Genomic DNA, 26,366 nt, shown 5'->3' on the forward strand with positions numbered 1-26,366 from the left:
GCCAGGTCCACCAGAGTGAGAGCTGCTCTTTGTTAGTGGCCTTCCGCTACGGGTCATAGAGCAGGGGACCTCCATCTATGACGTCCATATGTACTAGAAAAGGTTGTCGAGAGGAGACTGCCTTATAACCCTTTTGCTGACAGAAAACTTTTCACACTTTTGACAAATCAGAATTATAAAATAGAACAAAAATCATATTACAGTAGATGCTTAGCAACCAACACTTTACTATCATGGGCGCCTTGCGTCCAAGCGTAAGAATGAATTAAAAAAAGCATAAAATTTAATGTTTGTGGCAAAACATGTGACCCAAGCATAGCACGAGAGGCATAATACCTCCTAAAAATAAAAAGTTCAAAATGGGTGAGTTCATATTTGCCACTTATGCCTACGCACGTTTACACGCACATATCTTCATAAAATCATCAGAATTGAGGAGACTCCAAAATCTCTGTGATCCAGATGCCATTAAACATTTGAGTCACAGAGTTGCCAAATGTCCTGATTAGACACAGGGAGTGATTAGATGTGCAATTGCTCATCTTCTTACCCCTCTAGTAGAAAAAAAGAACCCCCATAAATGTGATAAGCACATATCCCCTCTTATTGGTATACAATTATATTACAACATAAAGAAAGTTCTTGCGTCACCTCCTTGTGGTCACTGGAAGGCTGCACGGGGAGAGATGGGCACTTTATTCCTGTCGTCACTTGCAACTTTCCTACTCCCACCCTTCCCTTACAGTGACACTAAACCACAAAGTAAAACTTTTCTTGCTGCTCCCCAACTTCAAACAAGTTCTGTACCCTAAAACCTTGAACCTAGAATATTGAGCATGCTATCGGCAAGCAATTAAAGTAATGATGTGCAGTATTATATACGTCCTTGGCTGTGAAAGAGTTAAAGGCTACGTCCACCATCACAATCAAATTTTGTTTTTATTGTCCAAATGTATCTAAAATATAAAAAAATGTAAGCCATTTGGCAAAAGGTCTTAATTAAAATGTCCTATTGTTTTATTTTTACAGTTCCTATACAGACCTTTGTGTCTCCATGGTAACAGACAACAAACAAACCCTGTGGAGTCTGATCTTGCAGTCATGTTTTTTCAGTTTGTCCCCTAATTATTGCTAAATAAGACACTTGCAAAATAAGACACAGTGTTGCCATGTTCACACAGGGCAGTTTTTAATGCTGTTTTTTTTTTTTACTTTTTTTTTAACCAAAACAAGGAGTCGATATAAAAAAACTGAGGAGAAGTATTAGTCTTTCCTTTATACTTTTCCTGCCCTGTGTGAATCTGGCCTTATACAATAATGTGTATGTCTCTGCGATGAACATTCACATGTTATGACTGGTGGGATAATGGTTATTTTCAGATAAGAGTTTTCAAGCAGATGTTTTCTTAGGGGACTATTTTGCCTATTTGGACATGTCGATGGAGATGTATCAAAACTGGTGCAAATGAAAAGTGGAGCAGTTGCCGATAGCAACCAATCAGGTTGCAGCTTTAATTTATACCTCTGAAAAATTAGAGGAATCTGGTTGCTATGGACAATTGCTTCACTTTTTCTGAGGTCTTCCCTTGGTTCTGTACAGATCAGTGTCTGCGAATGCTGCCTGCTTGAACTTTCTTTTAGTCAATGTTATTTTTACATGGGTGGGCCGTTATCCAACATAACATTTTTATGAGACAGAAATATGCAGAAACTTGACAGTGATGACAGGACTTTAATGTTTATTATTTCAGGAAAAGTGCACATTGTTTAGGCGGTATGGCCTTTGTGCCCCATCCTTCCTATGTTTGACTTCTCCAAGCATATGCTTCCTTTCTGTACATATGTGTAACATTATGAACATATTTCTATACGTCTTTGGGATTGTACAGATTTTTTTTTAGCTGTAACAGAAAGAAACTGACACACACACACACACACACACACACACACACACACACAGAGAATTATTTGTAATTATTTGTGAGACTCTTAATAGTAATAAGGGCCGCTGTGAGAGTTGCTTTACCTATAGTTGAAGTTTCCCTATAAATTCAAATGGCCGTTCAATGTATAATATGCACTGAAACATGGGAAGGAAAAGCCGTACTACTGCTTTATTATATGCTCCCTATTTAACAAAGATCTGTATTGAATTGATAGCAATTCCGAAGTTTCATTACCACCAAATTGTCAAGATGCATTTTCACTGTGGTAGAGACGGTGGATAACAAGCACTTGAAGTGAAATGATCAGTCACATTGTCCCCATTGCGCTCCTTGAGTTGGAAATGTCATCAAGCGATTCTTTATTCCAGCTAAATCATATTCAAGCAAGAACAAATCTATCAAGTGGTAGAGGGCTCCAAGATGTCTAGTATCTTATTAATAATATATGGCCCAAAACATGAGATTTTTTTGTGTGTGAGAGTCTTTATTTCTGTCATTTTCTGTATTGTATGATAAAGTAGAGACATTTTCCTAGATGTTAGAAGTAATGAGATACACATTCTTTGGCAGGACTTGTGTGTTCCCACTATAGAATGTTCAATGTTTTGCAGTCATTTAACCCCTATCCGCACCAGGACGTAACTGTCCGTCGTTGCGGGAGGTTACTTCCCGCACAATGACGTACAGTTACTGAGTTAATCCCGTTGCACACTGTCGGCGACAGTGTGCACCGGGAATCGGGAGGTCAGCTGTCGCCGACAGCTGACACTCCCCTCTTGCCGGCCAGCGGTCCTTTGCCGCTGATTTCGGCGCATTAACCCCTTAAATTCGGCGATCGGGTGCAATCGCCGAATTTTAGGGGTTTCTAACATATCGGCAGACCCCCGTCCGAAATCGCGGGGTCTGCCGATAGTTAGTATGGCAAATGGAAGCCAAACAATGGCTTCCGGGTCTGCCATGGACGGAAGCCCATCAGGACCAACCTTCGGCTGGTCCAGATAGGCTTCCTGTCAGAGAGACAGAAAGTCACTGTGCTGTTCCCGATGCACACTGTCGGCGACAGTGTGCATCGGGAACTTGGAGATCAGCTGTCCCCAACAGCTGACACTCTCCAGTGTTGCCGATCAGCGCCGCTGATTTCGGCAATTAACCCGTTACATGCGGGGCTCGATTGCGATCTCCGCATGTAGCGGGTTTGTAGCGCATCAGCAGCCCCCATGCAATCGTGGGGGCTTCTGATGCTTGTGATGGCACCCGGGGGCCAGACAACGGCCCCCAAGTCTGCCATGTATGTCAGCCTATGAGGATCAGCCTCTGCTGATCCTCGTAGACCAACTGTCAGAGTGACTGTGACGTCACACTGACAGTTGGAATACATTACACTACCTAGGTAGTGTAATGTATTCTAGCAGCGATCAAAGCTGCAGGTCAAAAATATAAAGTGTAAAAAGTAAAAAAAAGTTAATAAAAATGTTTTATAAAAGTGTAAAAATAAAAGGTTTTGTTTTCCTATAATAAGTCATTTATTATAGGGAAAAAATGAAAACGTTAAAAAAAAGTACACATATTTGGTATCGCCGCGTTCGTAACGACCCAATCTATGAAACTATAATGTTAATTTTTCCGCACGGTGAACGCCGCAAACAAAATAAACGGAAAACTGTCAGCATCGCTATTTTTTGGTCACCACCCCTCCCAAGATAGAGAATAAAAAGTGATCAAAAAGTCGCATTTACCCCAAAATGGTACCAATAAAAACTACAACCCGTCCCGCAAAAAACAAGACCTCCCACAGCTTTTTTGACGAAAAAATAAAAACGTTACGGCTCAAAATAGCGTGTCCCAGAAAATAAATTATTTTATAGAAACTTAATTTTATTGTGCAAACGCTGCAAAACTTAAAAAAATCTATACACATATGGTATCGCCATAATCATACCGACCGGCAGAATAAATTAAAACGTAATTTATTGCGCACGGTGAACGCTGTAATAAATAAAGAATTTAAAGCGCCAAAATCGCTGTTTTTTGGTCACCTTAGCTCTAAAAAAGATCCTGAGGGGCCAAAATGCTCACTATACCCCTAGAAAAATTCCTTGAGGGGTGTCGATTCCAAAATAGGGTCACTTTTGGGGGGTTTCCACTGTTTTGGTCCCTCCGGGGCGTTGCAAACCCGACATGGCACTGAAAACCAATCCAGCAAAATCTGCGCTCCAAAATCCAAAAGGCGCTCCCTCCCTTCTGAGCCTTGCTGTGGGTCCAAACATCAGTTTACGACCACATATGGGGTATTGCCGTAATCGGGAGAAATTGCTTTACAAATTTTGGGGTGCTTTTTCTCCTTTATTCCTTGTAAAAATGAAAAAATTCAATGTTTCCACAGAAAAATAGGTGATTTTCATCTTCACAGACTAATTCCACTAAATTCTGCAAAAAAACTGTGGGGTCAATATGCTAACTATACCCCTAGAAAAATGCCTTGAGGGGTGTAGTTTCCAAAATGGGGTCACTTTGGGGGGGTTTCGACTGTTTAGGTACCACAAGACCTCCTGAAACCTGACATGGTGCCTAAAATATATTCCTAAAAAAAGGAGGCCCCAAAATCCACTAGGTGCTCCTTTGCTTCTGAGGCCGGTATTTCAGTCCATTACCGCACTAGGGACACATGTTGGATATTTCTAAAATCTGCAGAATCTGGGCAATAAATATTGAGTTGCGTTTCTCTGGTAAAACCTTCTGTGTTACAGATTTTTTTTTATTACAAATGAATTTCGCCAAAAAAAATGAAATTCGTAAATTTCACCTCTACTTTGCCTTAATTCCTGTGAAACGCCTAAAGGGTTAAAATATTTTCTGAATGTGGTTTTGAATACATTGAGGGGTACAGTTTTCAAAATGGGGTGATTTATGGGGACTTTCTAATATATAAGGCCCTCAAAGCCACTTCAGAACTGAACTGGTCCCTGAAAAAATAGCCTTTTGAAATTGTATTGAAAATATGAGAAATTGCTGCTAAAGTTCTAAGCCTCGTAACGTCATAGAAAAATAAAAGTACGTGAAAAAAAATTATGCAAACATAAAGTAGACATATGGGGGATGTTAACTAGTAACTATTTTGTGTGGTATTACTATCTGTTTCACAAGCAAATACATTTAAATTTAGAAAAATGCAAATTTTTGCTAAAATTTGAAGTTTTTCACAAATAAATATTGAATTTATCGACCAAATTTTTCACTAACATAAAATACAATATGTCACGAGAAAACAGTCTCAGAATCGCTTGGATAGGTAAAAGCATTCCGGAGTTATTACCACATAAAGTGACACATGTCAGATTTGAAAAAATCATCTGTGTCCACAAGGCCAAAACAGGCTGTGTCCTAAAGGGGTTAAAGACCAACAAATTATTTACTTTATGGTCCAATTTCCTGAGTTGTTCACTTTCATCTGCTCCTTTCTTCTTATAAACGTCTTGGTCTTCCATGAAAGCTTCCTTCATCAGGAATATAACCATGCAGTAGCGGTAGTATATTCTCCATGGAGGTACAGGGGTACCTGAGCAGGACGCATCCAAGAGAGACCCAATTGTGCAGCTGCTTTAAGGCTGCAGTCTCTTTCAGATATTAGTACATGTTCCCTTTGGTAGTAACTGGTTGACGACACATGGCGTTGCCATATCATGATGAGCATGCACATGATCTGGCTGAGAGCTTGGGCACAGCAAGTGTGCCCGTGCGATCAGGAGCGGAGCAGCGGCTGCCTTGCTTTAACGGCAGAGATCAGAGAAACTTCTGTTCTCTGCCATTAACCCCTGCATGCCTCAATCAAATCTGATTACAGCATCCAAAGGGAAAATTAAAATGGGGGATCCCCCTGTGATTGCATCACAGGGAATTCCTGTGACGTGATCGAGGAACATATCTTCTATGGGCAGACAGCCCAGGGTCCATTGAAGGATCCTAAGGGCATGCCCAGACGTGGCGGAGTTCTTCCGCCACTGTCCGCGTCAATGCCGCACAGAATCTGCGTTGCAGATTCTGTTGCGTCTTTGCCTAAAATGGGCATTAAATTGATGCAGACTAGCCATTGCGTATTGAGGTGAAAGTACTTCCCTTCTCTCTATCAGTGCAGGATAGAGAGGAGGGACAGCCCTTTCGCTAGTAAAAGTAAAAAGAAATTCATACTTACCCGGCCGTTGTCTTTGTGACGCGTCCGTCTCTCGCCATCCAGCCCGACCTCCCTGGATGACGCGGCAGTCCATGTGACCGCTGCAGCCTGTGATTGACTGTAACCGTCACTTGGACTGAAACGTCATCCTGGGAAACCGGACTGGAGGAAAAAGCAGGGAGTTCTCGGTAAGTATGAACGTCTATTTTTTTTACAGGTTGATGAATATTGTGATCGGAAGTCACTGTCCTGGGTGCTGAAACAGTTACTGCCGATCGCTTAACTCTTTCAGCACCCTGGACAGTGACTATTTACTGACGTCGCCTAGCAACGCTCCCGTAATTACGGGTGCACACACGTAGTCACCCGTAATTACGGGAGCCCCATTGACTTCCTCAGTCTGGCTGTAAACCTAGAAATACATAGGTTCAGCCAGAATGAAGAAATGTCATGATAGTAAAACCAATACGCTCCGCAGCACACATAACATCTGCGGACTTCATTGCGGAATTTTGACTCTCCATTGAAGTCAATGAAGAAATTCCGCATTGAGTCCGCAACAAGTCCGCTACACGTCCGCAACAACCAGTGTATGCTGCGGACACCAAATTCCGCACCGCAGCCTATGCTCTGCAGCAGAATTGTTAGCAACGTTTAAACGAACCATACTAAAAAGCTGTGGAAGGCAATGGAGTGTCCGCAGCGGAATTCCAGAGCAATTACGCCACGTCTGGTCATGCCCTAAGGCTGTCTGACAATATTTCCTGTTGTTAGAGCATACTTAGGTATTCCCTAACAACTGCCTATGTATTATCAGTACACAGGCTAATGTACTGGCATAGAGGTATATGCCAGTACATGAAAGTAAAAAAATCTAAATTAAAAATTCCCCTATTGGAATAAAAAGAAAAGTAAAATTAGTAAAAAGATAGTAATGTTGAAAAAAATACAAAAAAAAAATGAATTTTTGACAATAAATAAACTTTATAATAATCCCAAAACATATTTGGTATTGTCATGAACATCCTGCACAAAAAATTTATAGAATCATTTATGATGATCAATATATTCTGTAAATACTGCAGCAAAACTGCTTTTTTTCTGTATTTTTGCCAAATTAAAAATGTATTTAAATTAAACAATAATGTACCATAAAAATAGCATCTACATAAAGTACAACTTGTCCTGCATAAAACTAATTCTAATATAGCTACTTCAAACAAAAAATAAAACAGTTATGAGTGCCGGGATGCAAAGAGGAAAAAAATCAAGAAATTGTTCTGGTCCTCAAAGCCCAAATTGCCCCAGACTTTAAAGGGTTAAGGTTAAATTTGTGTGTCCTTGGGTATGTTCACACGGCCTATTTACGGACGTAATTCGGGCGTTTTTGCCCCGAATTACGTCCGAAAATAGCGCCTCAATAGCGCTGACAAACATCTGCCCATTGAAAGCAATGGGCAGACGTTTGTCTGTTCACACGCTGCGTAATTTACGCGCCGCTGTCAAAAGACGGCGCGTAAATAGACGCCCACGTCAAAGAAGTGACCTGTCACTTCTTTGGCCGTAATTGGAGCCGTTATTCATTGACTCCAATGAATAGCTGCGCCATTTACGTTCGTAATTGACGCGGCGTTCAAGCGCCTGCACATGCCGTTACGGCTGAAATTACGGGGATGTTTTCAGGCTGAAACATCCCCGTAATTTCAGCCGTAACGGACGCCCTCGTGTGAACATACCCCTAAGTGTTTTGTACTGATGTTTGACTGTAGACCCTGATCTGTGAGATGGCCATAAATATCATGGGCTGGGGCAGAGCATGGAATTGTTTGCACATTATTCTTTTATCTTTCATATAATTCATGTATTCTTGACACATTACAAACATTTTGGGACCCAGAAACTGGGACTGAGGACTCTGCCAAATGTAGTCTCTGACTATTGTAGGTATGAAACCTTGCAGAATTTATGTATTATTTTGCAAAGGATGAGAAACTACAATAAAGGTCTGAGCCACCTCTGAGTCACCCCTTCACAGCCGTCGCTCAAGATTCTACCATTTTAATATCTAACCTGTCTGCCATGCATTACTAATGTTCAGTTTACTATCTGCTCACACTGTTTTACACACTATTTTGATCCCTTAGGTTCTGTTCACATCTACGTTGGGGTCCCGTTCTAACGTTCCGTCTGAGATTTCCGTCAGAATGGGACCCTGAGCAGACACAAACTGGCACCGACGGAAACCAGAGGTTTCCGTCTCCATCACCATTGATTTAATTTCAATGGTGACAGAGTTGGTGCCCGTGGTTTCCATTTGCCTGTTTTGTTCACCGGAGCCGTCGTTTTGCCGGAAACAATAGTGTAGTCGACTACGCTATCGCTTCCGGCAAAACTACTGATCCGGTGCACAAAAAAGACAAACGGGAACCAGGTGCACCGGCTCCGTCACAATTGAAATCAATAGTGATGGAGACGGAAACCTCTTGTTTACGTCGGTGCCAGTTTGTGTCTGCTCAGGGTCCCGTTCTGATGGAAACTGCCGACGGAACGTCAAAACGGGACCCCAACGCAGATGTGAACAGAGCCTTAAAGACTCTTATAGTCAAAAGCTTGATACCCCTAGTTGTCCACCTTTGGGATTACAGTTGATATAATTTATCATTTTGAAAAATTTGACAGAACACATAGGTTGAGTTTTAACTTTGGTATATTTATAACAACTGGACACAAATCACTGCTTTTTGGAGGAAAAAGAGTTGTCAGATGGTTGTCATTGCATTCTTCTAATAATTAAATGGCTAAATTCTAACTGCAGCAATTCCTGTTGGTCACTTTCAAAAGGAGTCATATGATACAAGTGACATCACAATTTTAAAGTGAAAGTTCTATTTTATAGAAGTTACATCATTTGTCTTAATGATATAAATTATTGTATTATTTTGCAGAATATTTTTGAAGTGTAGTGAACTCATCATTTGTACAGTATGTTCAAATATAATAAAATAATAATAATAAAAAAAACAATTGGAAATAAAATAGGAAAGATGCATATTCTTAAATCAGTGGTGGTTGGTTTTTCAGAGTTATAAGGAGGGTAAGCCCTCACCAGCATGGTGCATAAGTAAAATTCACCTGTTAATATGTATCATGGGTCCCATTCTGATCTAAATGTTGGCATTTTGCACTTAGACGTCTAAAGTTCTGATATTATCTTATAAGCATGATGCCTTAACAGGAAGTACAGCTGTATGCTGCGCCGAGCCCATAAAAGAAAACCCATGACCAGTGGGGATGATCCATCTTAGATTAATTTGTCTTCTGACTCAGCTCTGTGTTTGCCTTGGCAAAGAGTAGAGTCATTTGACTTTCAGATAATGAAGATGGACGAGAATCTACTAACTATGGAATAAATGTATTACAGTGTAGGCATATTTTTTTTAAAGATGTTACAATAGTATTATGCTATTAAATACCTTAAAAAGGAATACCAACGTATTTCAGCCCGACTGAGTCCCTTTGGCCTATATCGGACGAATGGAGCTATATGGACACGTTTCGGGAGATTTCCTGGTGTGCATGCTAAATGTAGGGACAAAAGGTGATGTGAACAGAACTTAAGTGGAAATCCCCGACTTATTACTAAATAGTTTGCTCAGTGGGAGTGATTTCCATATTAAAGCAGGCACTACTGACTCCATATATGTGGGCCTTTGGGTAAAAGATCTAGTGGGCCCTCTCATAAAACTTCTTACATAAAATAAATATTAAATAAAACAGTAAGATACTTTAAGCATTACAGTCTCTTAGTACATGCCTTCCAACCGTCTCGGATACAGTGGGACAGTTACGGATTCCGGTTGATGTTCCGCTGTCTCAGGAGGCCTGCGGGATATCCCGGTTTCAAATGTATCTGCGTCCTCAGGACAAGCTAAATATAGCACAGACAATGAAGACCTGCGGAGGGATCTCCACCGTTTGTCATGGGAATGGGACTAAGTGTGTATTAATTTTATTATTTTTAGGAGGCACTAGGTGGCATTATACTGTGTGTGTGTGTGGGGCACTATGTGGCATTATACTATGTGGGGAGTCATAATAGGTACATTATACTGTATGGAGAGACACTATGGGGGCATTATACTGTGTGGAGGCACTATTGTGGCATTACACTGTGTGGGGGAACTGTAGGGGCGTTATTCTGTGTGTGTGGGTAATATTGGGGCATTGTTTGTGTCAGGGGCACTATGGGGGCATTATACTGTGTGAGGGGGCACTTTGGAGGCATGATACTGTGTTTGGGGGTCACTATGATGCATGATACTCTGCTGGGCAATTTAATGATATAATACTGTGTGGGGGCATGATACTGTATGGGGGCACTATGGAAGCATAACCCTGTGTGGAGACAATATATGAGCATAATACTGTCTGGGGGCACTATGGGGGCTTCATACTGATAGTGGGCTGTATACTGTGTGGGGAGGCACTATGGGGCCATGATACTGTGTGGGGGTATTATAGGGCATGGCACTGTGTGGGGGCACTACGGGGAATCATACTGTGTGGGGGCACTACGGGGCATGATACTGTGGGGGCACTACTGGGACATAGTACTTTGCGGGGGCACTATGGGGGCATGATACTGTGTAGGGGCATTATGTTGGCATGATGATACTGGGTGGGGGTCATTAAAAGGGCATCATTACTGTGAGGGAGCACTAAGGGGGAATTATTACTGTGTGGGGACACTATTACTGTGTGTCCTACAAAGGGCATTATGAAAGTGAGTGGGGCCCAAAGAACCCCCTTAAGGCCTCATAAACACGGCCGTTCCCGTAATCACGGGCCGCGATTGCGGGCACGGTCGGCCGCAGGCAGCCGTCCACATTTTGGCTCCCATGCTCTCATAGAAAGTACAAAGAAACATGTCTTATCTTTTGCGGTACACTTCTACGGCCCGGACACCTTCCCGTAAATAAACGGGAAGGTGTCCGCGGACAATAGAAGGGAATGAGTCCGTAATTACGGGCAATTTTTACGGTCGTGTGCATGGGGCCTTGCTGTTTGTTCAAAAGGAGAGCACTATTTCTCTGTGGGGACCCAAAGGGGACTATGTGTGTATGAACAGGGATTAGGCAGGGTTAGAGGCATGGCTTAATGTTAAAAAAAAATTGTTGGCAAGTATTCTATTATTTGCTGACAATCATATCAATCATATTCAAGAAGTCTTATAATGCCTAATCATAATCCTGGGGAAGGCAGCAGCACCATATGAATTTAAAGGGGTATTTCCAAAATCATAAATTATTACCTATCCATAAGATAGGTTATAATTTTCTGATCTCTGGATGCTCCACCGCTGGGACTCCCACCAATCACTGCCCGCAGTGAGGAGCATTTTGAATGGAGCAGCGGTCCAGCATGCGCCCGCTGCTCCATTCACTGTCTATGAGGATGACAGAAACAGCCGAGCACTGTACTCGGCTGCTTCTGTGAATCCCATAGACTTTGAATAGAGCGGCAAAACGTGCTCGACCGCCACTCCGTTCAATGTCCTGCTCGCTGCAGTTGAGAAGTGAGGAGGACCTCGGGGTTTGGAACCCCCGTTCTAACGATCAATTATCAGCTATATTGTGGATAGGTGATATATTTTGGTTTTGGGAATACCCCTTTGACTGCCCCTGGGTATGAACATAAAGCTCATGAGGGCTGCCAATTGAACATCAATACTGTAATAAGAAACTACCTAGGTCTCAGTAGAAAGAAACAACTGAAAAAGTTAAACTCTAGTAGTTTTTTTTATTGAGCACAACGTACCTGGCACGTGAGAGAGTTCACATCTGCGCTGCGGTTTCTGCTTAGAACGGAAACCACGATGCATTACCTGATCCGCCTTACAAAGTATATCAATAGTGCCCGACGGACCTTAATTGACTTACAATGGGATTCATTGGGTTCTATTGTTATTCACCATTTTGATGGGCGCGCTATTCTACCCATCTAATTTTTCGGATTCTGCAACTGAGCCTCTGATGCAGATGTGAACAGAGCCTACTGCCATCTTGAATGCAACACTTATGAATTCAATTACTTGTTTTCATAAACTGAAAACCAGCAACTATCAGACACATTTGTTTTTATTTTCCTTCCAAGAGATCCTTTATTACGTTTATCAAACTAGAAGTAATTCCACATGTCTAAGAATCAAGTGACAACTTTGTTTTATGTTATTCTTGTGGCATCTTAAGGCTATGTTCACACAGAGTTTTTTGACAAGTTTTTAGATGCGGAAACCGCACCGCAAAACTCGTCAAAAACGGCTCGAAAATGCCTCCCATTGATTTCAATGGGAGGCGTCTTTTTCCCGCGAGCGGTGAAACCGTCTCGCGGGAGAAAGAAGGGACATGCCCTATCTTCAGGCGTTTAAGCCACTGACCTCCCATTGACATCAATGGGAGGCAGAGAAATCGTATTTCGCTGCGTTTTATACCCGCGGCGCTCAATGGCCGTGGGCAAAAAACGCAGCGAAAATCGGCGTGCAGGGAGAGGAAAATCTGCCTCAAACTTCCAAACTGAATTTTGAGGCAGAAATTCCGCCTGCAAAAAACTCTGTGTGAACATAGCCTAAGTCTCCCAATATTCACATTACATCCTTTTTTGTAAATATATGTGCTAAAATAAGGTCATTTTACAATGGAGTATACATTCCTTTATTAAAATATGCATACATATAATGTAATTTAATTGGTGTTAAAACGCAATATTCATGGACCTAAGGCACTCTAACCTAATTATTGTAACTTTGCAATTTAAAGCCAAGGTAATTAAAATGCTTAAAAACATATGTTGTTTCCTGAGGCAGGGCGGGAGCCTGTAGTGCATATATGTATGAAGTGATATTGGTTGCTTGTTTAATTAGAATATTGAGCTCATGATGTAAGTGATTATTTTTTTTTTTTTTACCTTGCCATAGTATAGTAATGTATTGTCTCTTAGATTTGATCTTTGTGTGTTATTTCTAATGTACTATGATTTTTAGCTCCTACAGTTATGGATATCCACATAACAACTTTTCTAATAAGATTCATGAACTTCATTTGCCTTGTCACAAAGCTCTTATTATTTCTCTGTATACGATATTTGTATATATATTCAGTTTTTGAGTAGTGAATGAATATAACTGGCGGTCATTTGATATATGCATGGTTTTCTCACAACTTTCTTTTTGTCCCATCCTGTCTACTTTAAAAGACCCTGTAACCATATGCTTGTCCCAGTTAAAATGTAACTAAACTTTCATAAAACTTCTGACATGCCATTGGTGGGGGTCTGAGTACTTAGACCCCCACTGATCGCCAAAACAAAGCGGCAGAATCGGGTGGGCGCTCAGCTGCTTGGCTTCTGATCGGCTTTCCTCAGAAAGCCGATGTAAGGGTGTATGGACTGAACAGAAAGTCTATGAGCCCATACAGTGTTACATCGGCTTTCCGAGAAAAGCCGATCAGAAACAAAGCAGCTCAGCGCTTCTGCCGCTTCGTATTAGCGATTGGTGGGAGTCTCAGTGCTCGGACCCCCACCGATCAAAACTTTTGACATGTCACTATGACATGTCAGAAGTTTTCTGAAAGTTTAGTTACCCCTTAAATCTAATTATCAGGTAATATTTACCAATGCTGGGCCATCTAGATGTTATAGAGCCCTATGATGTCATACTTATGAAATTGCATGTATATACAATCCATCCCCCTATAAAATGCACTTTACAAGATAAATGCTCAAGGCCAGATTTTTAAGTCCCTATTCACATGGCGTGTATTTGATGCGTTTTTGCCGCTTTTTACGCGCGGAAAACGCGTCAAAAACGCTTCCTTTAAGCTTCCCATTGACAAAAACACGTCGTGTAAAAAAAGAAGCGTCAGGTCAATTCTTGGCACGTAAAATGCGCCGAAAGCACGTCTAATTCCCATAATCAATTTTCATCATATATTGAAGCAATATATGATGAAAATGGATATTTTCTTTTATTCTAGAAAGAGCCCAAACAAACAGCTTTTAACAGCATTTCAGGACTTTTGGTATGAAAATAAATCATGAGATAATTCTTTTAAGAATTTTCACTCTATTCAATGTACATTGTGTATTCCTGCTGTTAGACTTAATTTTCACCTTCTACATCTTCAGACATGTCAGTGGAGATTGTGATATAAGACCCCCACAATTGATCGCATAATCAACCACTTGCTTCCTACCCCCATTCAAACTTTGTCTAAAGAAGGGCTTACACATAGACCCAAAATATTAAGTCTATGCCCCATTTTCTGTGATGGGTCATGAAAAAAATGTCACATGTGATGTTTCTTCCAGAATAAAATTGTGTATCTTCACCTTTTCTCTTTTTTTTTTTTAAATGGAGCACACGTAGAAAATGTGTGCATGCCAGTTGGTATAAATTTGGCACAGCATCTCTAATTATCAGGGCCATTGCATGGACATCACATACACATTTATTGATTCACTTCTCCTGGTTTATGCTCTGGAATAAACAACTCATTCTGTATTGTTGTTATATTGGTTAAACTGAAGCCGTTATTGATTTTTTTCAGGTAATTATTGTTTTCATTCTGCCGCATATCCCGTGCTACCCTCCAGTGCTATAACATTGATTGTACAATATATAAGAATTTCTTCATAAATATCCTACAATTTAAGCACTCCGTTTTCTGAAAATTCACTGCTCTATATTAAATGTATGCCATTTATTTCTAGATTGAGGATGCTGCCAGTCAAGGATCAAAGTTTGCTGGAATAGTACAGGGATACTACATTCCAAAGGACCTGCCATACAGCCTGTCTGATAGTTTGAGCCAAACAAGCTCTCCAGAATTCACAGCTATCAATAAAGCATGCAGCGATACAGAGGATCATACTTCAGCGGATAAGAAGTCAGACTGCACTAATGGAAGCACTTCACCAGCAAAGAGCAGAGAAAATGCTGAACAGTCCAAAACAGTCGATGGGCTGGAAGTTATTGAGCAGCAAAAAGCAAAGTCTTCACCTCTCGATGACGTAGATCAATTAGAAGAACTCAACTTCAGTATCTCTAATGAGGATGTGTTCGTCCAGGATAAGATAACGACAGAGTCTACAATGCCTGATAATTGCAGCAGTAGAAGTAAGTATCAAATGCTGCTGAATTGTAGAGTAAAAACAAAATAAAAACAAAAAATAAAAAGGAAAGTCTGCTTTGGAACTAGGAAAAAAGATCATTCAGTTTCGTTCACTCTGCCTTGTCCTCTACAAGCAAATGCTCTTGGGTTGCACAGAAGTAATAGGTTGAATTTGCCAATAAGCATGATGTCTTATGTAGGAAAAATGGAGAATATTATACCGGCACTCAAGAATCACAGGTGGCTGAATAGCTGCATCACATTACAAGGATAAACTGCCCTTGCTGAACTTTTCAGTGGTGTAGCAAAAGAGGCTGATGAAAATGTAATTGTAATTGTGATTATGTATCATGTACCTAGATCCCATGCAGTGTGACATCATGAGATAGATATATATGTATATATATATATATGTAGTGTTGTGTGATGCCACTGGTAATTTGAAAGTAACATTTGATTTGAACTTACATCGGATGCTGAGTCACTTCTTCCAATTAACATAATTAATGTTACATGTTGCTGCTGCGAAACCGCACACAGTTTTGTTGCGAATTAGCACAGTTTTGCGATGCACTTTTTAGCCAGATGATTTGTACAAGTGAAGCACATTGTTTTTATGTGCTTCACTTGTACTTGCCATGCGGCTGAAAATCACACTGCAAAATCGCTGCAATTTGTGGTAAAAAGTGTGCGGGCAACAACCGACTGGTGCACAACTGTGACGTGTACGGGCACCTTCACAGCGCTATCATTCATCCCGCCCTATTTAATACAAAATAGTGGTTTAGCTTCAGCTTGCTACAGTAACCTGAACATTTGTTTAGGCCTTTTCCAAAAGATAAAATATAGATTTGGTACATTTGAAGTTACAAGTGCTATTGTTAAGTTTTGATCAAATGCAAGCACAACATAAAAGTATATTGGTATGTTATATATGTATAGTTATATCCAGACCAGATACAGTTTACCAGTGTGTAGCTTATTCAATTCCAGGCACTGTTGTCAGCACTTATTGAGATAGACGGCGGATGAGAAGCCGTACTTAAATCACATAGCCTAAGGCAGAAGGAGTTGGAAACCTGGTAGCATCTGTAAAAATTTCAGGTTATTTCTATAAATTCTAGTGGTTACAATTGCAGTTCATATTTTTGTCAGTTTCTGACATATACGTTTGTTTGTGAGCTTGTCAACATGGAAAGTTACAGTAAATGTTAAACTGTATGTCTGCAAGAGTTATGACCAGTCTAACCACATGTAAATGGTAAGTTTTTTTTTGTCAAGAGTTTTATTTGCTCTCAACATCAATGCACTTGAAACATGGGCATCTATACGATTCCAATAAATGGGTAACCTAGTCAACGATGCTGATTGGCTGTGAGTTGATGACTGACATGAATACCCCATATGTGTGATGTGTTCAGCCATGAAGATTGGTATGGTGAGCCATATAGTGGGTTTTCTTTTGCAGATGGCCAAGTCACTGCTGCCCCGACCCTTTAAATCAGGCTGAGACAGCAAAGAATAATATTTTTTTTTATAAAATGACAATGTTTATTAACTTTTTAACATCATTTTATATTTTACATATTAATCTACATAAAAAGAGGGGTAAGTTTACAGACACGTTGATATACTTGTCTGTTACATCCTATATTAAAGTCTAAAGCTGCATTCACAATTTTGTTGGCCTTAGTGTAATGGATTTTCCTGACACAGCTTCTGTGTCGACGCCCGGGGTTACTCAGCCTGCATCTGTGCCTAGGTCTGTTAGAGTGACTCGATCTGCTACCACTCAGGCTGGGAAGCTGAGGAGTGGGAGAACCTATCACAGCCTGGCCAGACGGAGCTAGCTCCCGCCCTCTGTCTATTTATACCTTCATTTCCTGCTCTTCCTTGCCTGTGATTCTGTCTGTTTTCCTGGCTCTGCTGTTCCTGCTAGTACTATTGACCTCTGCTTCAAATTTACCCTGGCTTTACTGACTACTCTCCTCTGCGTTTGGTACCTCGTACACTCATGGTTTGACTCGGCTCGTTCACTACTCTTGTTGCTCACAGTATTGCCGTGGGCAACTGCCCCATTTCCCTTAGCTTCTGTGTACCCTTGTCTGTTGGTCTGTCGTGCACTTATTGAGCGTAGGGACCCTCGCCCAGTTGTACGCCGTCGCCTAGGATGGGCCGTGCAAGTAGGCAGGGACTGAGTGGTGGGTAGCTTAGGGCTCACCTGTCTGTCTCCCTACCCCGTCATTACACTTAGAGCCTAAATCTTTGTTCTGGTGATTTACCTACCGTGAAGTGTAGTCCTTATAGTCCTTATACTAGGCACTGTACAATAATCCAAAGTAGGAATAGCGAACTTCCCCACTACATTATAGGAACTCGGCTAAGATGTTATGAGATGTCTGATGTCAAGCTTTCACGACTATGTAAATTATATGTATGACTAAAAAGTTAAAATTGTCTTTAATGGGGAACATACGCTTTCAAATTTTAACATGTTTATGCTTTCATCTTAATTCTGCAAATATATAGTTGAGCTTTAAACTAAACAAAGCCATAATTCTGTGATATAACTGTGAATCACAAACACTGCGTAATTAATCAAATTATAGTACAGCTTGTAAATGAAGACACGCTATTGCGACATCATTACAATAGAACACTACCTAGGAATAAACTGACACACTGTTGTGACATCATGATAATAGAGCACACCTTAAAGCCCATTTACACGGGCCAATGATCGGGTGAACAAGTGTTCTTTTATACATTCAAAGAAAATGGTTGCAAGTCGGCAGCACATTTCTGTAGCCAGAGAGATGTGCTGCTGACATAATGGCAATACTATGGACGAATGATCGTAGTAACGATCGTTCGTCCCAATACTTATCGATCATTGCTCCGTATGAATGGAGCAAATGAGCGCTGATCGACAAGATGTAAACAGTTGTTAAACACGGGTGATATCTGCCCATGTAAAACCATCTTAACGAATAAAGACAATCACATTTGTTATACAGATGAAGCAATCTTTAACTTTCCCTTGATAACTTGTTGAAGCGTGATAACTTATCACTTAACACAAGAAAAGCCATTGAAAGGCTGTTGAAAAACTCAAGTTTAGGCTTTGTTCACATCTGCGTCAGTGCTCCGTTCAGGGTTTCCATCTGAGCTTTCCGTCAGGGGAACCCATGAACGGAACCTTCACTGAAACATACGGAAACCATAGGCTTCCATTTGCATCACCATTGATTTCAATGGTGACGGATCCGGTGCAAATTGTTTCCGTTTGTCTCCGTTGTGCAAGGGCTCCGTCATTTTGACTAAAGCAATACCGTAGTTGACTGCGCTATGCATTCCGTCAAAACGACAGAACCTTTAAACAACGGTGACAAATGGAAACCATTTGCACCGGATCCGTCACCATTAAAATCAAGGGTGATGCAAACAGAAACCTATGATTTCCGTTTGTTTCCGTCAGGGTTCCGTTCATGGGTTCCCCTAACAGAAAGCTCCGATGGAATGCCTCAATGGAGCCCTGACGCATATGTGAACGAAGCCCAAATTTTTGCCACAGTGTATTTAACACGTTCATTGTCAAGTTAGAGATTGCTACATCTTTCTCATGTCCAGCAGAGCACAGCCTAGGAATAAAGACAAACACTATTGTGACATCATCACAATAGAACAGCCTAAAAATGAAGACACAGCTTATTAATTAAAATGCAGGCCAAGGTAACATCATGACAGTAGAACAAAGCCTAGTAATACAGACAAACACTATGCTAGGAATAAAGACACTCACTGGTATATAGCTTAACTAGATACTAGCACAATAAAAGCATAAGCAAGTGAGCTTGAACATTTTGACCCTACAGAACCTGTCAAATTTGGGAACATCAGTGAGAGCAGGGTTTCCAGTGACAACTCTGCTTCCTGCCACTGATCAAGTTAAATGAATTGCCCTCCTAAATTTATTTTTTATTTCATATGACACTATGAGATAATAATTTAAGTCCTGCCCAAACTACCTTGTGCTTTCTTTATCCTCAGTTCATTGGCAATTCATCCTTTGGCTATAGGACTGAGTAATCTGAGCTAGTTAAAGGGTAACTAAACGTTCAACAAAGTTCTGACATGTCATAGTTAAGCAGAAGCGCTCGTGTGAGCGCTGAGCTGCTTAGTTTCTGTTCGGCTTTTTCCGGAAAGCTGATGTAGCAGTATACGGGCATATAGACATTCTATTGAGTTCGTACACCGCTACATCGATTTCTGGAAAAAGCCTAACAGAAACAAAGCGGCTCAGCGCTCACACGAGCGTTTCTGCAACTTAGTTTTAGTGATTGGTGGGGGTCTCAGTGCTCGGACCCGCACCAATCAAAACTTCTGACATGTCACTATGACATGTCAGAAGTTTGTAGAACGTTTAGTTACCCTTTAAGTTGCTGGGAACAATGCACCTGACAACCTCTTATAAAATATAAGATGCCACTCTATCATCAAAATAATATTACAAAAATTTAAATACAAAATACTGCTGCAAATTATTGTCTATAACTTATAAATATGGATACCAACAAAAACGTAGTATTCTATTTTTAGTCATTTTAAATTCTGTCAGAGTAATACATACATGAGAAGATGATTTTGACTGAATATCACTTTTAAATGCAGATGTGTGAAGGGGTGTCTGTATTGCAGTTTGGGGGTGCAATATTTCTGCTTACTCACTGAAGTGGTTATCTGGGCAATGCATTGTTAGGGGATCCCTATGTATTACTCTTGAGATAGGGCTAGCTATACGTAAAAAAAACATTCATGCCAGGCTCCTCAGCTTTGCTGATTCAATAAGACGTGGTCATATTACAATGCCCAATTTACAGTGAGTACACAGGATTAGTGTGCATGCCTTTGCCTAGTAGTAATGTTTGGAGTGCCTGTGTAGGGGGTATGCCAATGATATTGGGTTCAGTATTACATTTTCATCTTTTGTTTTTCAGAATCTGAGATTTTGGCACTTTTTAATAAACCGAAAACACAGCAAAGGTACAGAAAGTATTACACAGTGAAAATCCCCATGAAGATCACAAAAGAAAAAAGTGCCATCACTGGCTTGGAAGCAAACTGGTTGGAATACATGACAGATCATTTCAGAAAAGGATGCTCTCTAGTGAATGCTGTCTTTTATCTTGGAATGGTAAATGGTATGGAATTTTACATTTGGCAATTACATCTGTTTAATACATAGTAGTCATTCTTATACAGGGGTGTCAAACTGATTTTTACCGAGGGCCACATCAGCCTTATGGTTGCCTTTAAAGAGCCGATTGTAATTGTAAGACTGTATAAATGTAACACTTTGCTTAACTGTTAAGGAGTAGTTACATTTATATTAATCCACAGTGCCCCAGATGGTAATAATGTTCCTCAGTGCTCAACACAATAAAAGTGCCCCACACAGTAACCGTGCCCCAGTTGAGCCCCTGTAGATAGCCCAATGCACACAGCCCCCTGTAGACAGCCCAACACACAGAGCCCCCTGTAGCAAGTCCAAAACATACAGCCCCCTGTAGAAAGCACCAAACATCCCTCTTGTAGCTAGTGCTACACAGCCCCCCTTGTACAGAGCGCCACACAACCCCCCCTGTACAAAGTGCCACACAGCCCCCTTGTAGAGAGTGCCACACAGCTCCACTTGTAGAGAGTGCCACACACCTCCCCTTGTACACAGTGCCACACCGCCCCCCTTGTAGATAGTGCCACAAAAACCCCCATGTAGATAGTGCTACACAACCCCCCTTGTAGATAGTGCCACACAGCCCTCCCTGTAGAGGGTGCCACATAGCCCCCTTTTAGGGAGTGCCACATAGCCCCCTTTGTAGGGAGTGCCACACAACCCCCTTTGTAGAGAGTGCCACACAGCCCCCTTTGTAGAGAGTGCCACACAGCCCCCTTTGTAGAGAGTGCCACACAGTCCCCCCTTTAGATAGTTCCACACAGCCCCCCTTTATAGAGAGTGCCACACAGTCCCCCCTGTAGATAGTTCCACACAGCCCCCCTTGAAGAGAGAGTGCCACACAGTCCAACCCTTAAAGATAATCCCACACGTAGCGCCCAGAGCTCCATAGGCCACATAGACAAACATCCCCACTTTCAAGTATCATAAAGAGGGACAACGCGGCAATTTTTTATTTTCGGCCACAACTCTAATCCCGCCCAATCCCTTCCCATACACACCCAGTTCAGCCCACACAGTATCATGCTCCCATAGTGCCTCAAACACAGTATAATGCCCTCTAGCTGCCATCATACAGTATAATGCCCCATAGATGCACCCATACAGTATAAAGCCAACACAGATCCCCCCATACAGTATAAACCACACAGATGCCCACATGCTGTATAATTCCAAAACAAATGCCCCCATACCCCCATACAGCATAATGCCCCATAGCTTCCCCATGCAGCATAATGCCCCCATAGATGCCCCATACAGTATAATGCCCCCATACAGTATAATGCCCACACAGATGCCCCCTTACAGTATAATGCCCCCATAGCTGCCCCCATTACAGCTTAATGCCCCCATAACTGCCCCATACAGCATCATGCCCCCAGCAACCCTTATACAGTATAATGTCCCCAAAGCTGCCCCTATTGCCAGTGCCCAAATATAAAGTGCCAGTTCCCTTGTAGATAGTGCCACAGTGCCCATGTAGATAGTTCCCCTATATAGTGCCACAGTGACCATGCTGTCACACACCCCTTGAAGATAACACCCCCCCCCCCTGTAGATACTCCCTCTGCTCCTGAAGAAGACAGCTGACGGTTCCCAGCTTCAGTATTGGGTTCAACTGTATTTGTTTCCTGAGGACGCAAATACAGTTGACAGCAGGACATATACCCGGCAGCCAGGGACAGCGGGACAACACCTGGAATCTGGGTTTATCCCGCTGAATCCAGGATGGTTGGGAGCTATGACATAGGCCGCAGAGCAAAGAGCAGTAGCTTACCGCTACCACTCTCCAGAGTAGAGCAGCCTGACATGACATTTAGCAGGTCACGCAGCGACGTTCTGAGTGAAGTCCATGCCAGTTCGGGAATGAACCAGTCCAGTCACCTGTGTCAGTCACCTAATCTCACGTCATTGACGTGAGGTCAGGCGACTCAGGTCAGATGACTGGAGTGGTTCTTAAAGAACTTAGTTCAGTTATTTCTGTCCCCCTGTTCATAATATTTAGAGATTCTCTAGTGACTGGTATATTGCCATGGGACTGGCACAAGGCAAATGTGGTGCCCATTTTCAAAAATGTCTCTGTCTTCCTGGGGAATTACAGACCAGTAAAAATTAACATCCATTGTGGGAAAAATGTTTGAGGGTCTCTTAAGGGACTACATACAGGAGTATGTGACAAAAAATAGTATTATAAGTGACAGCCAGCACAGTTTTGCTAAGGACCGAAGTTGCCAACCCAACCTGATTTGTTTTTATGAAGAGGTGAGTAGAAGCCTGGAAAGAGGGGCCGCTGTGGATGTAGTGTTTTTGGACTTTGCAAAAGCATTTGACACTGCCCCTCATAGAGGCCTCATGGTGTTAAAGGGTTTTTCCACCTTCTAAGTTCATGATCTGTGGGGGTCCGACACCTGGACCCCACACAGATCAGCTGGTCCGGTGCCTCCGTGCACCGGATGTTCACGCCGGGGGCACATGGCTCCGGCCACGGAATAGCAGCTAAGCTGCAGTACTGCAGCTCTGCTCCTATTCAAGTGAATAGGAGCAGACCAGCTGTTCTGCAGCACGGCCGCTATACTATGTACAGAGCCAACTGCTTCCGGCTCCGTACATAGCATTATGTGCCATAACATCCGGTGCCCGCAGGCCACCGGAGCCGCTGATTGGTGTGGGGTCTGGGTGTTGGACCCGCACCGATGATCTACTGATAGCCAATTTGGTGGATAGGTCATCAGTTGTCAGAATTGTGGAGAACCCCTTTGAGGTCTATAGGTTTAGAAAGTATAGTTTTTAATTGGATTGAAAATTGGCTCAAGGACCGTATCCAGAGAGTTGTGGTCAATGATTCTTACTCTGAATCGTCACTGATTATAATTAGTGTACCCCACTAATCATATAGTGGATGGGATTAATAGCACTATTTCTATTTTTACAGATGACTCCAAACTATATAGTATATCAGTCTATGGAAGATGTTCATAAATTACAAGCCGACTTGGAAACACTGAGCATTTGGGCATCCATTTGGCAAATAGAGGTTCAATGTGGATAAATATAAAGTTATTCATCTGGGTACTAACAATCTACTTTCATCAAATGTCCTAGGGGGAGTAAAACTGGGAGAGTCACTTGTTGAGAAGGATCTGGGTGTACTTGTAGATCATAGACTAAATAACAGCATTCAATGTCAATCAGCTGCTTCTAAGGCCAGCAAGATATTGTCGTGTATTAAAAGATGCATGGACTTGCGGGACAGGGATGTAATATTACCACTTTACAAAGCATTAGTGAGGCCTCATCTAGAATATGCAGTTCAGTTCTGTGCTCCGGTTTATAGAAAGGATGCCATGAGTTTGGAAAAATAGTAAAGTAGCTAAACTAATAAGGGGCATCGAGAATCTTAGTTATGAGGAAAGATGAAAAGAATAGCATTTATTTCACCTTGAAAAGAGACGACTAACGGGGGACATAATTAACTTGTTTAAGTATACAAATGGCTCATACAAAAAATATGGTGGAAACTTGATCCATGTAAAATGCCTTTAAACACAATGGGGCGCTCCCTTCATCTGGAGAAAAAAAAGGTTCGATCTCCTGAGGCGACAATCCTTCTTTACTATGAGAATTGTGAATCTGTGGAATAGCCTACCGCAGGAACTCGTCACAGCAGGGACAGTAGATGGCTTTAAAAAAGGCTTAGATAATTTCTTAGAACAAAACAATATCATCTCCTATGTCAATGTGTAGTTTAAATGTTCTGTCTGATCGCCACTTGGGGTCAAAAGGGCCATTTTTCCTTTCTAGGTCAGATTGGTTAATGCCTTATGGGTATTTTTTTTATTTTTTATTTAGTCGTACTCTGAATTAATAAGAGTAAAACAAACTTCTGTGATTTACCCATATCCTTATCTTCCTTCCGTCCTTTGGTTAAACTTGATGGATATATGTATTATTTCAACCGTACTTAGTATGTAACTATGTATGTAAGATAACCCTTGTCCATATGCCCTATTAGGGGCATATTTACTTCACAGAGGGTTAGTCCCTGTTTGTGACCACACTCTATGAGCCAGAAAGTGGAGCCGCTTTGTAAGAGCAGTTCCTATTCTGGAGGCTGGTGCAGGGGAAATGCATGGCTGGAGCTAGGCCATCTGATTGCCATGACGACTACTTTGTGAAGGAGGATTCGTCTGATAATACCACCCTTTTAAAGAGGTTTATGAGATTAAAAAACATGACTGATTTCTTCTGGAAACAAAGCCGCTCTTGTGCATGGGCTGTGTGTGGTATTGCAGCTCGCACAACCCCGTGAAATGACACCAGATATTTTTAATCAGTTTTGGGCACGTAGTGGTTTAAGACCATGTTCACAAGTTCACGATTTAAGCGTAGATTCCGCGTCTAAATTCAGTCATAACAAAAGCATCCACAGTACGGTATAGAAATTTTTGTCACAAAAGTTGCTATTTATTTCATTAGGATTTAGTTTGTCACTTTTTTTGCCTCAAATATTCACCATCAGTTGTGCTTACTGGCAGTTTTCCTGTATAATAAAAAAAAATACTTTTACACATTGAAGTCAGTACAACAACGTGATGGATCACAACTAATGTCATGCTATGCGTTATTTTTCGTCTCCCCTGCATACAGGGCCTCACCTGTGTGTGTATAGTATATAGTGTTTCCCCATTTATAAAGCAAAGCTGACAAGTGACTGCTCTAGTGGCTATAGTTTACTTTTTAAATGGATACTCGTATAAAAAAACAATACCAACAAATAAAAAAAATATCCAGAAGGGGCGACGGTCAAGTCCCTGGAGCGCGCACCAACTTTTATTATTACCAGTGCTGCTGTGGACTTTTTAATGAACACACACACATATATATATATATATATATATATATATATATATATATATATATATATATATATATGTGTGTATGGTTAGTAAAACCTGATTGTTTTTTTTTTTACCAGTGCTGGTCATAAGGGGCTAAGGGAGGGAATAGGGGAGATATAAAATGGAAATGTGTATGATTCCTTTTATGTGTTCTAAAAATAAAAGAATGATTACAAAAAAAAAAAATGGATTGGCATTTTCCATTGATACGTTCGCTTTAAACAAGTCGCTGATCGTTTCTTCCACAGTTTGTCTAAATGACATCTTCATTGTAGCTTGTTGATGACGGTTCCTGCTGATTGATACATAGCTCTCTGAAAACAGAAATCCGGGCATAATGGGCTACCGGCTCTGATTACATTCTTCTCATATGGAAACGAGAAGTAGTATTTATAAACAGACAGACAGCGGGAGAATGTCATTTGTCTCCCAGGTTCCCTGTATGCATGGGCAAAAGATGCACAGCGGGGTGACACCAGGCCATGCCTGACTTGTCACACTGACAATGATCATATTCATATGTGGGTGTCCGTCAGTGCTCTTTTTATTCTGCCATTTCTTCTCCCATATTAATGTTGTTTTTTTCTTCTTAAAACTAGTTGACAGAATGCAGCTGCTCATCCATAAAATAAGTCATAATCAAGCATCTTCTACATTTTTTTATTTTTTTTTGCATCATTAGCGTGATTATGGTATTGTGTTGGGCCTAACAATCACATTATGTAAAATCATACTGTTAACCCATTCTGTGCCCACAGCTGAAATAAGTGCAAGACTGTTGATATGCACAGAAGCCTTGATTTTAGGCACAGCATGTTGTTCTCTGGCGGTGGGGTCCAGCAGTACCATGGAGAAATCAGATTGGACATATGAGTAAAAATGACTAACTTTAATAAGTGTTAGAAAACTGAGCTCGTATGACAGAGTTGTGGCACCATTACACCTCACAGCTTG

General features: G+C 41.3%; 1 protein-coding gene across 1 annotated transcript in view; it reads left to right on the forward strand.

Annotated features, from left to right (window-relative positions):
- RFTN1 (raftlin, lipid raft linker 1) overlaps window positions 1-26,366 on the forward strand; it is a 310,755-nt gene that overhangs the window by 202,005 nt on the left and 82,384 nt on the right. Inside the window, exons 5-6 of the mRNA XM_075827235.1 lie at window positions 14,881-15,286; window positions 20,279-20,482. Of these exons, the coding sequence (XP_075683350.1) occupies window positions 14,881-15,286; window positions 20,279-20,482 (610 nt within the window). The remainder of the gene's footprint in view (window positions 1-14,880; window positions 15,287-20,278; window positions 20,483-26,366) is intronic.

The sequence above is a fragment of the Rhinoderma darwinii genome, chromosome 5 (assembly GCF_050947455.1).
Source record: "Rhinoderma darwinii isolate aRhiDar2 chromosome 5, aRhiDar2.hap1, whole genome shotgun sequence".
NCBI lineage: Eukaryota > Metazoa > Chordata > Amphibia > Anura > Rhinodermatidae > Rhinoderma > Rhinoderma darwinii.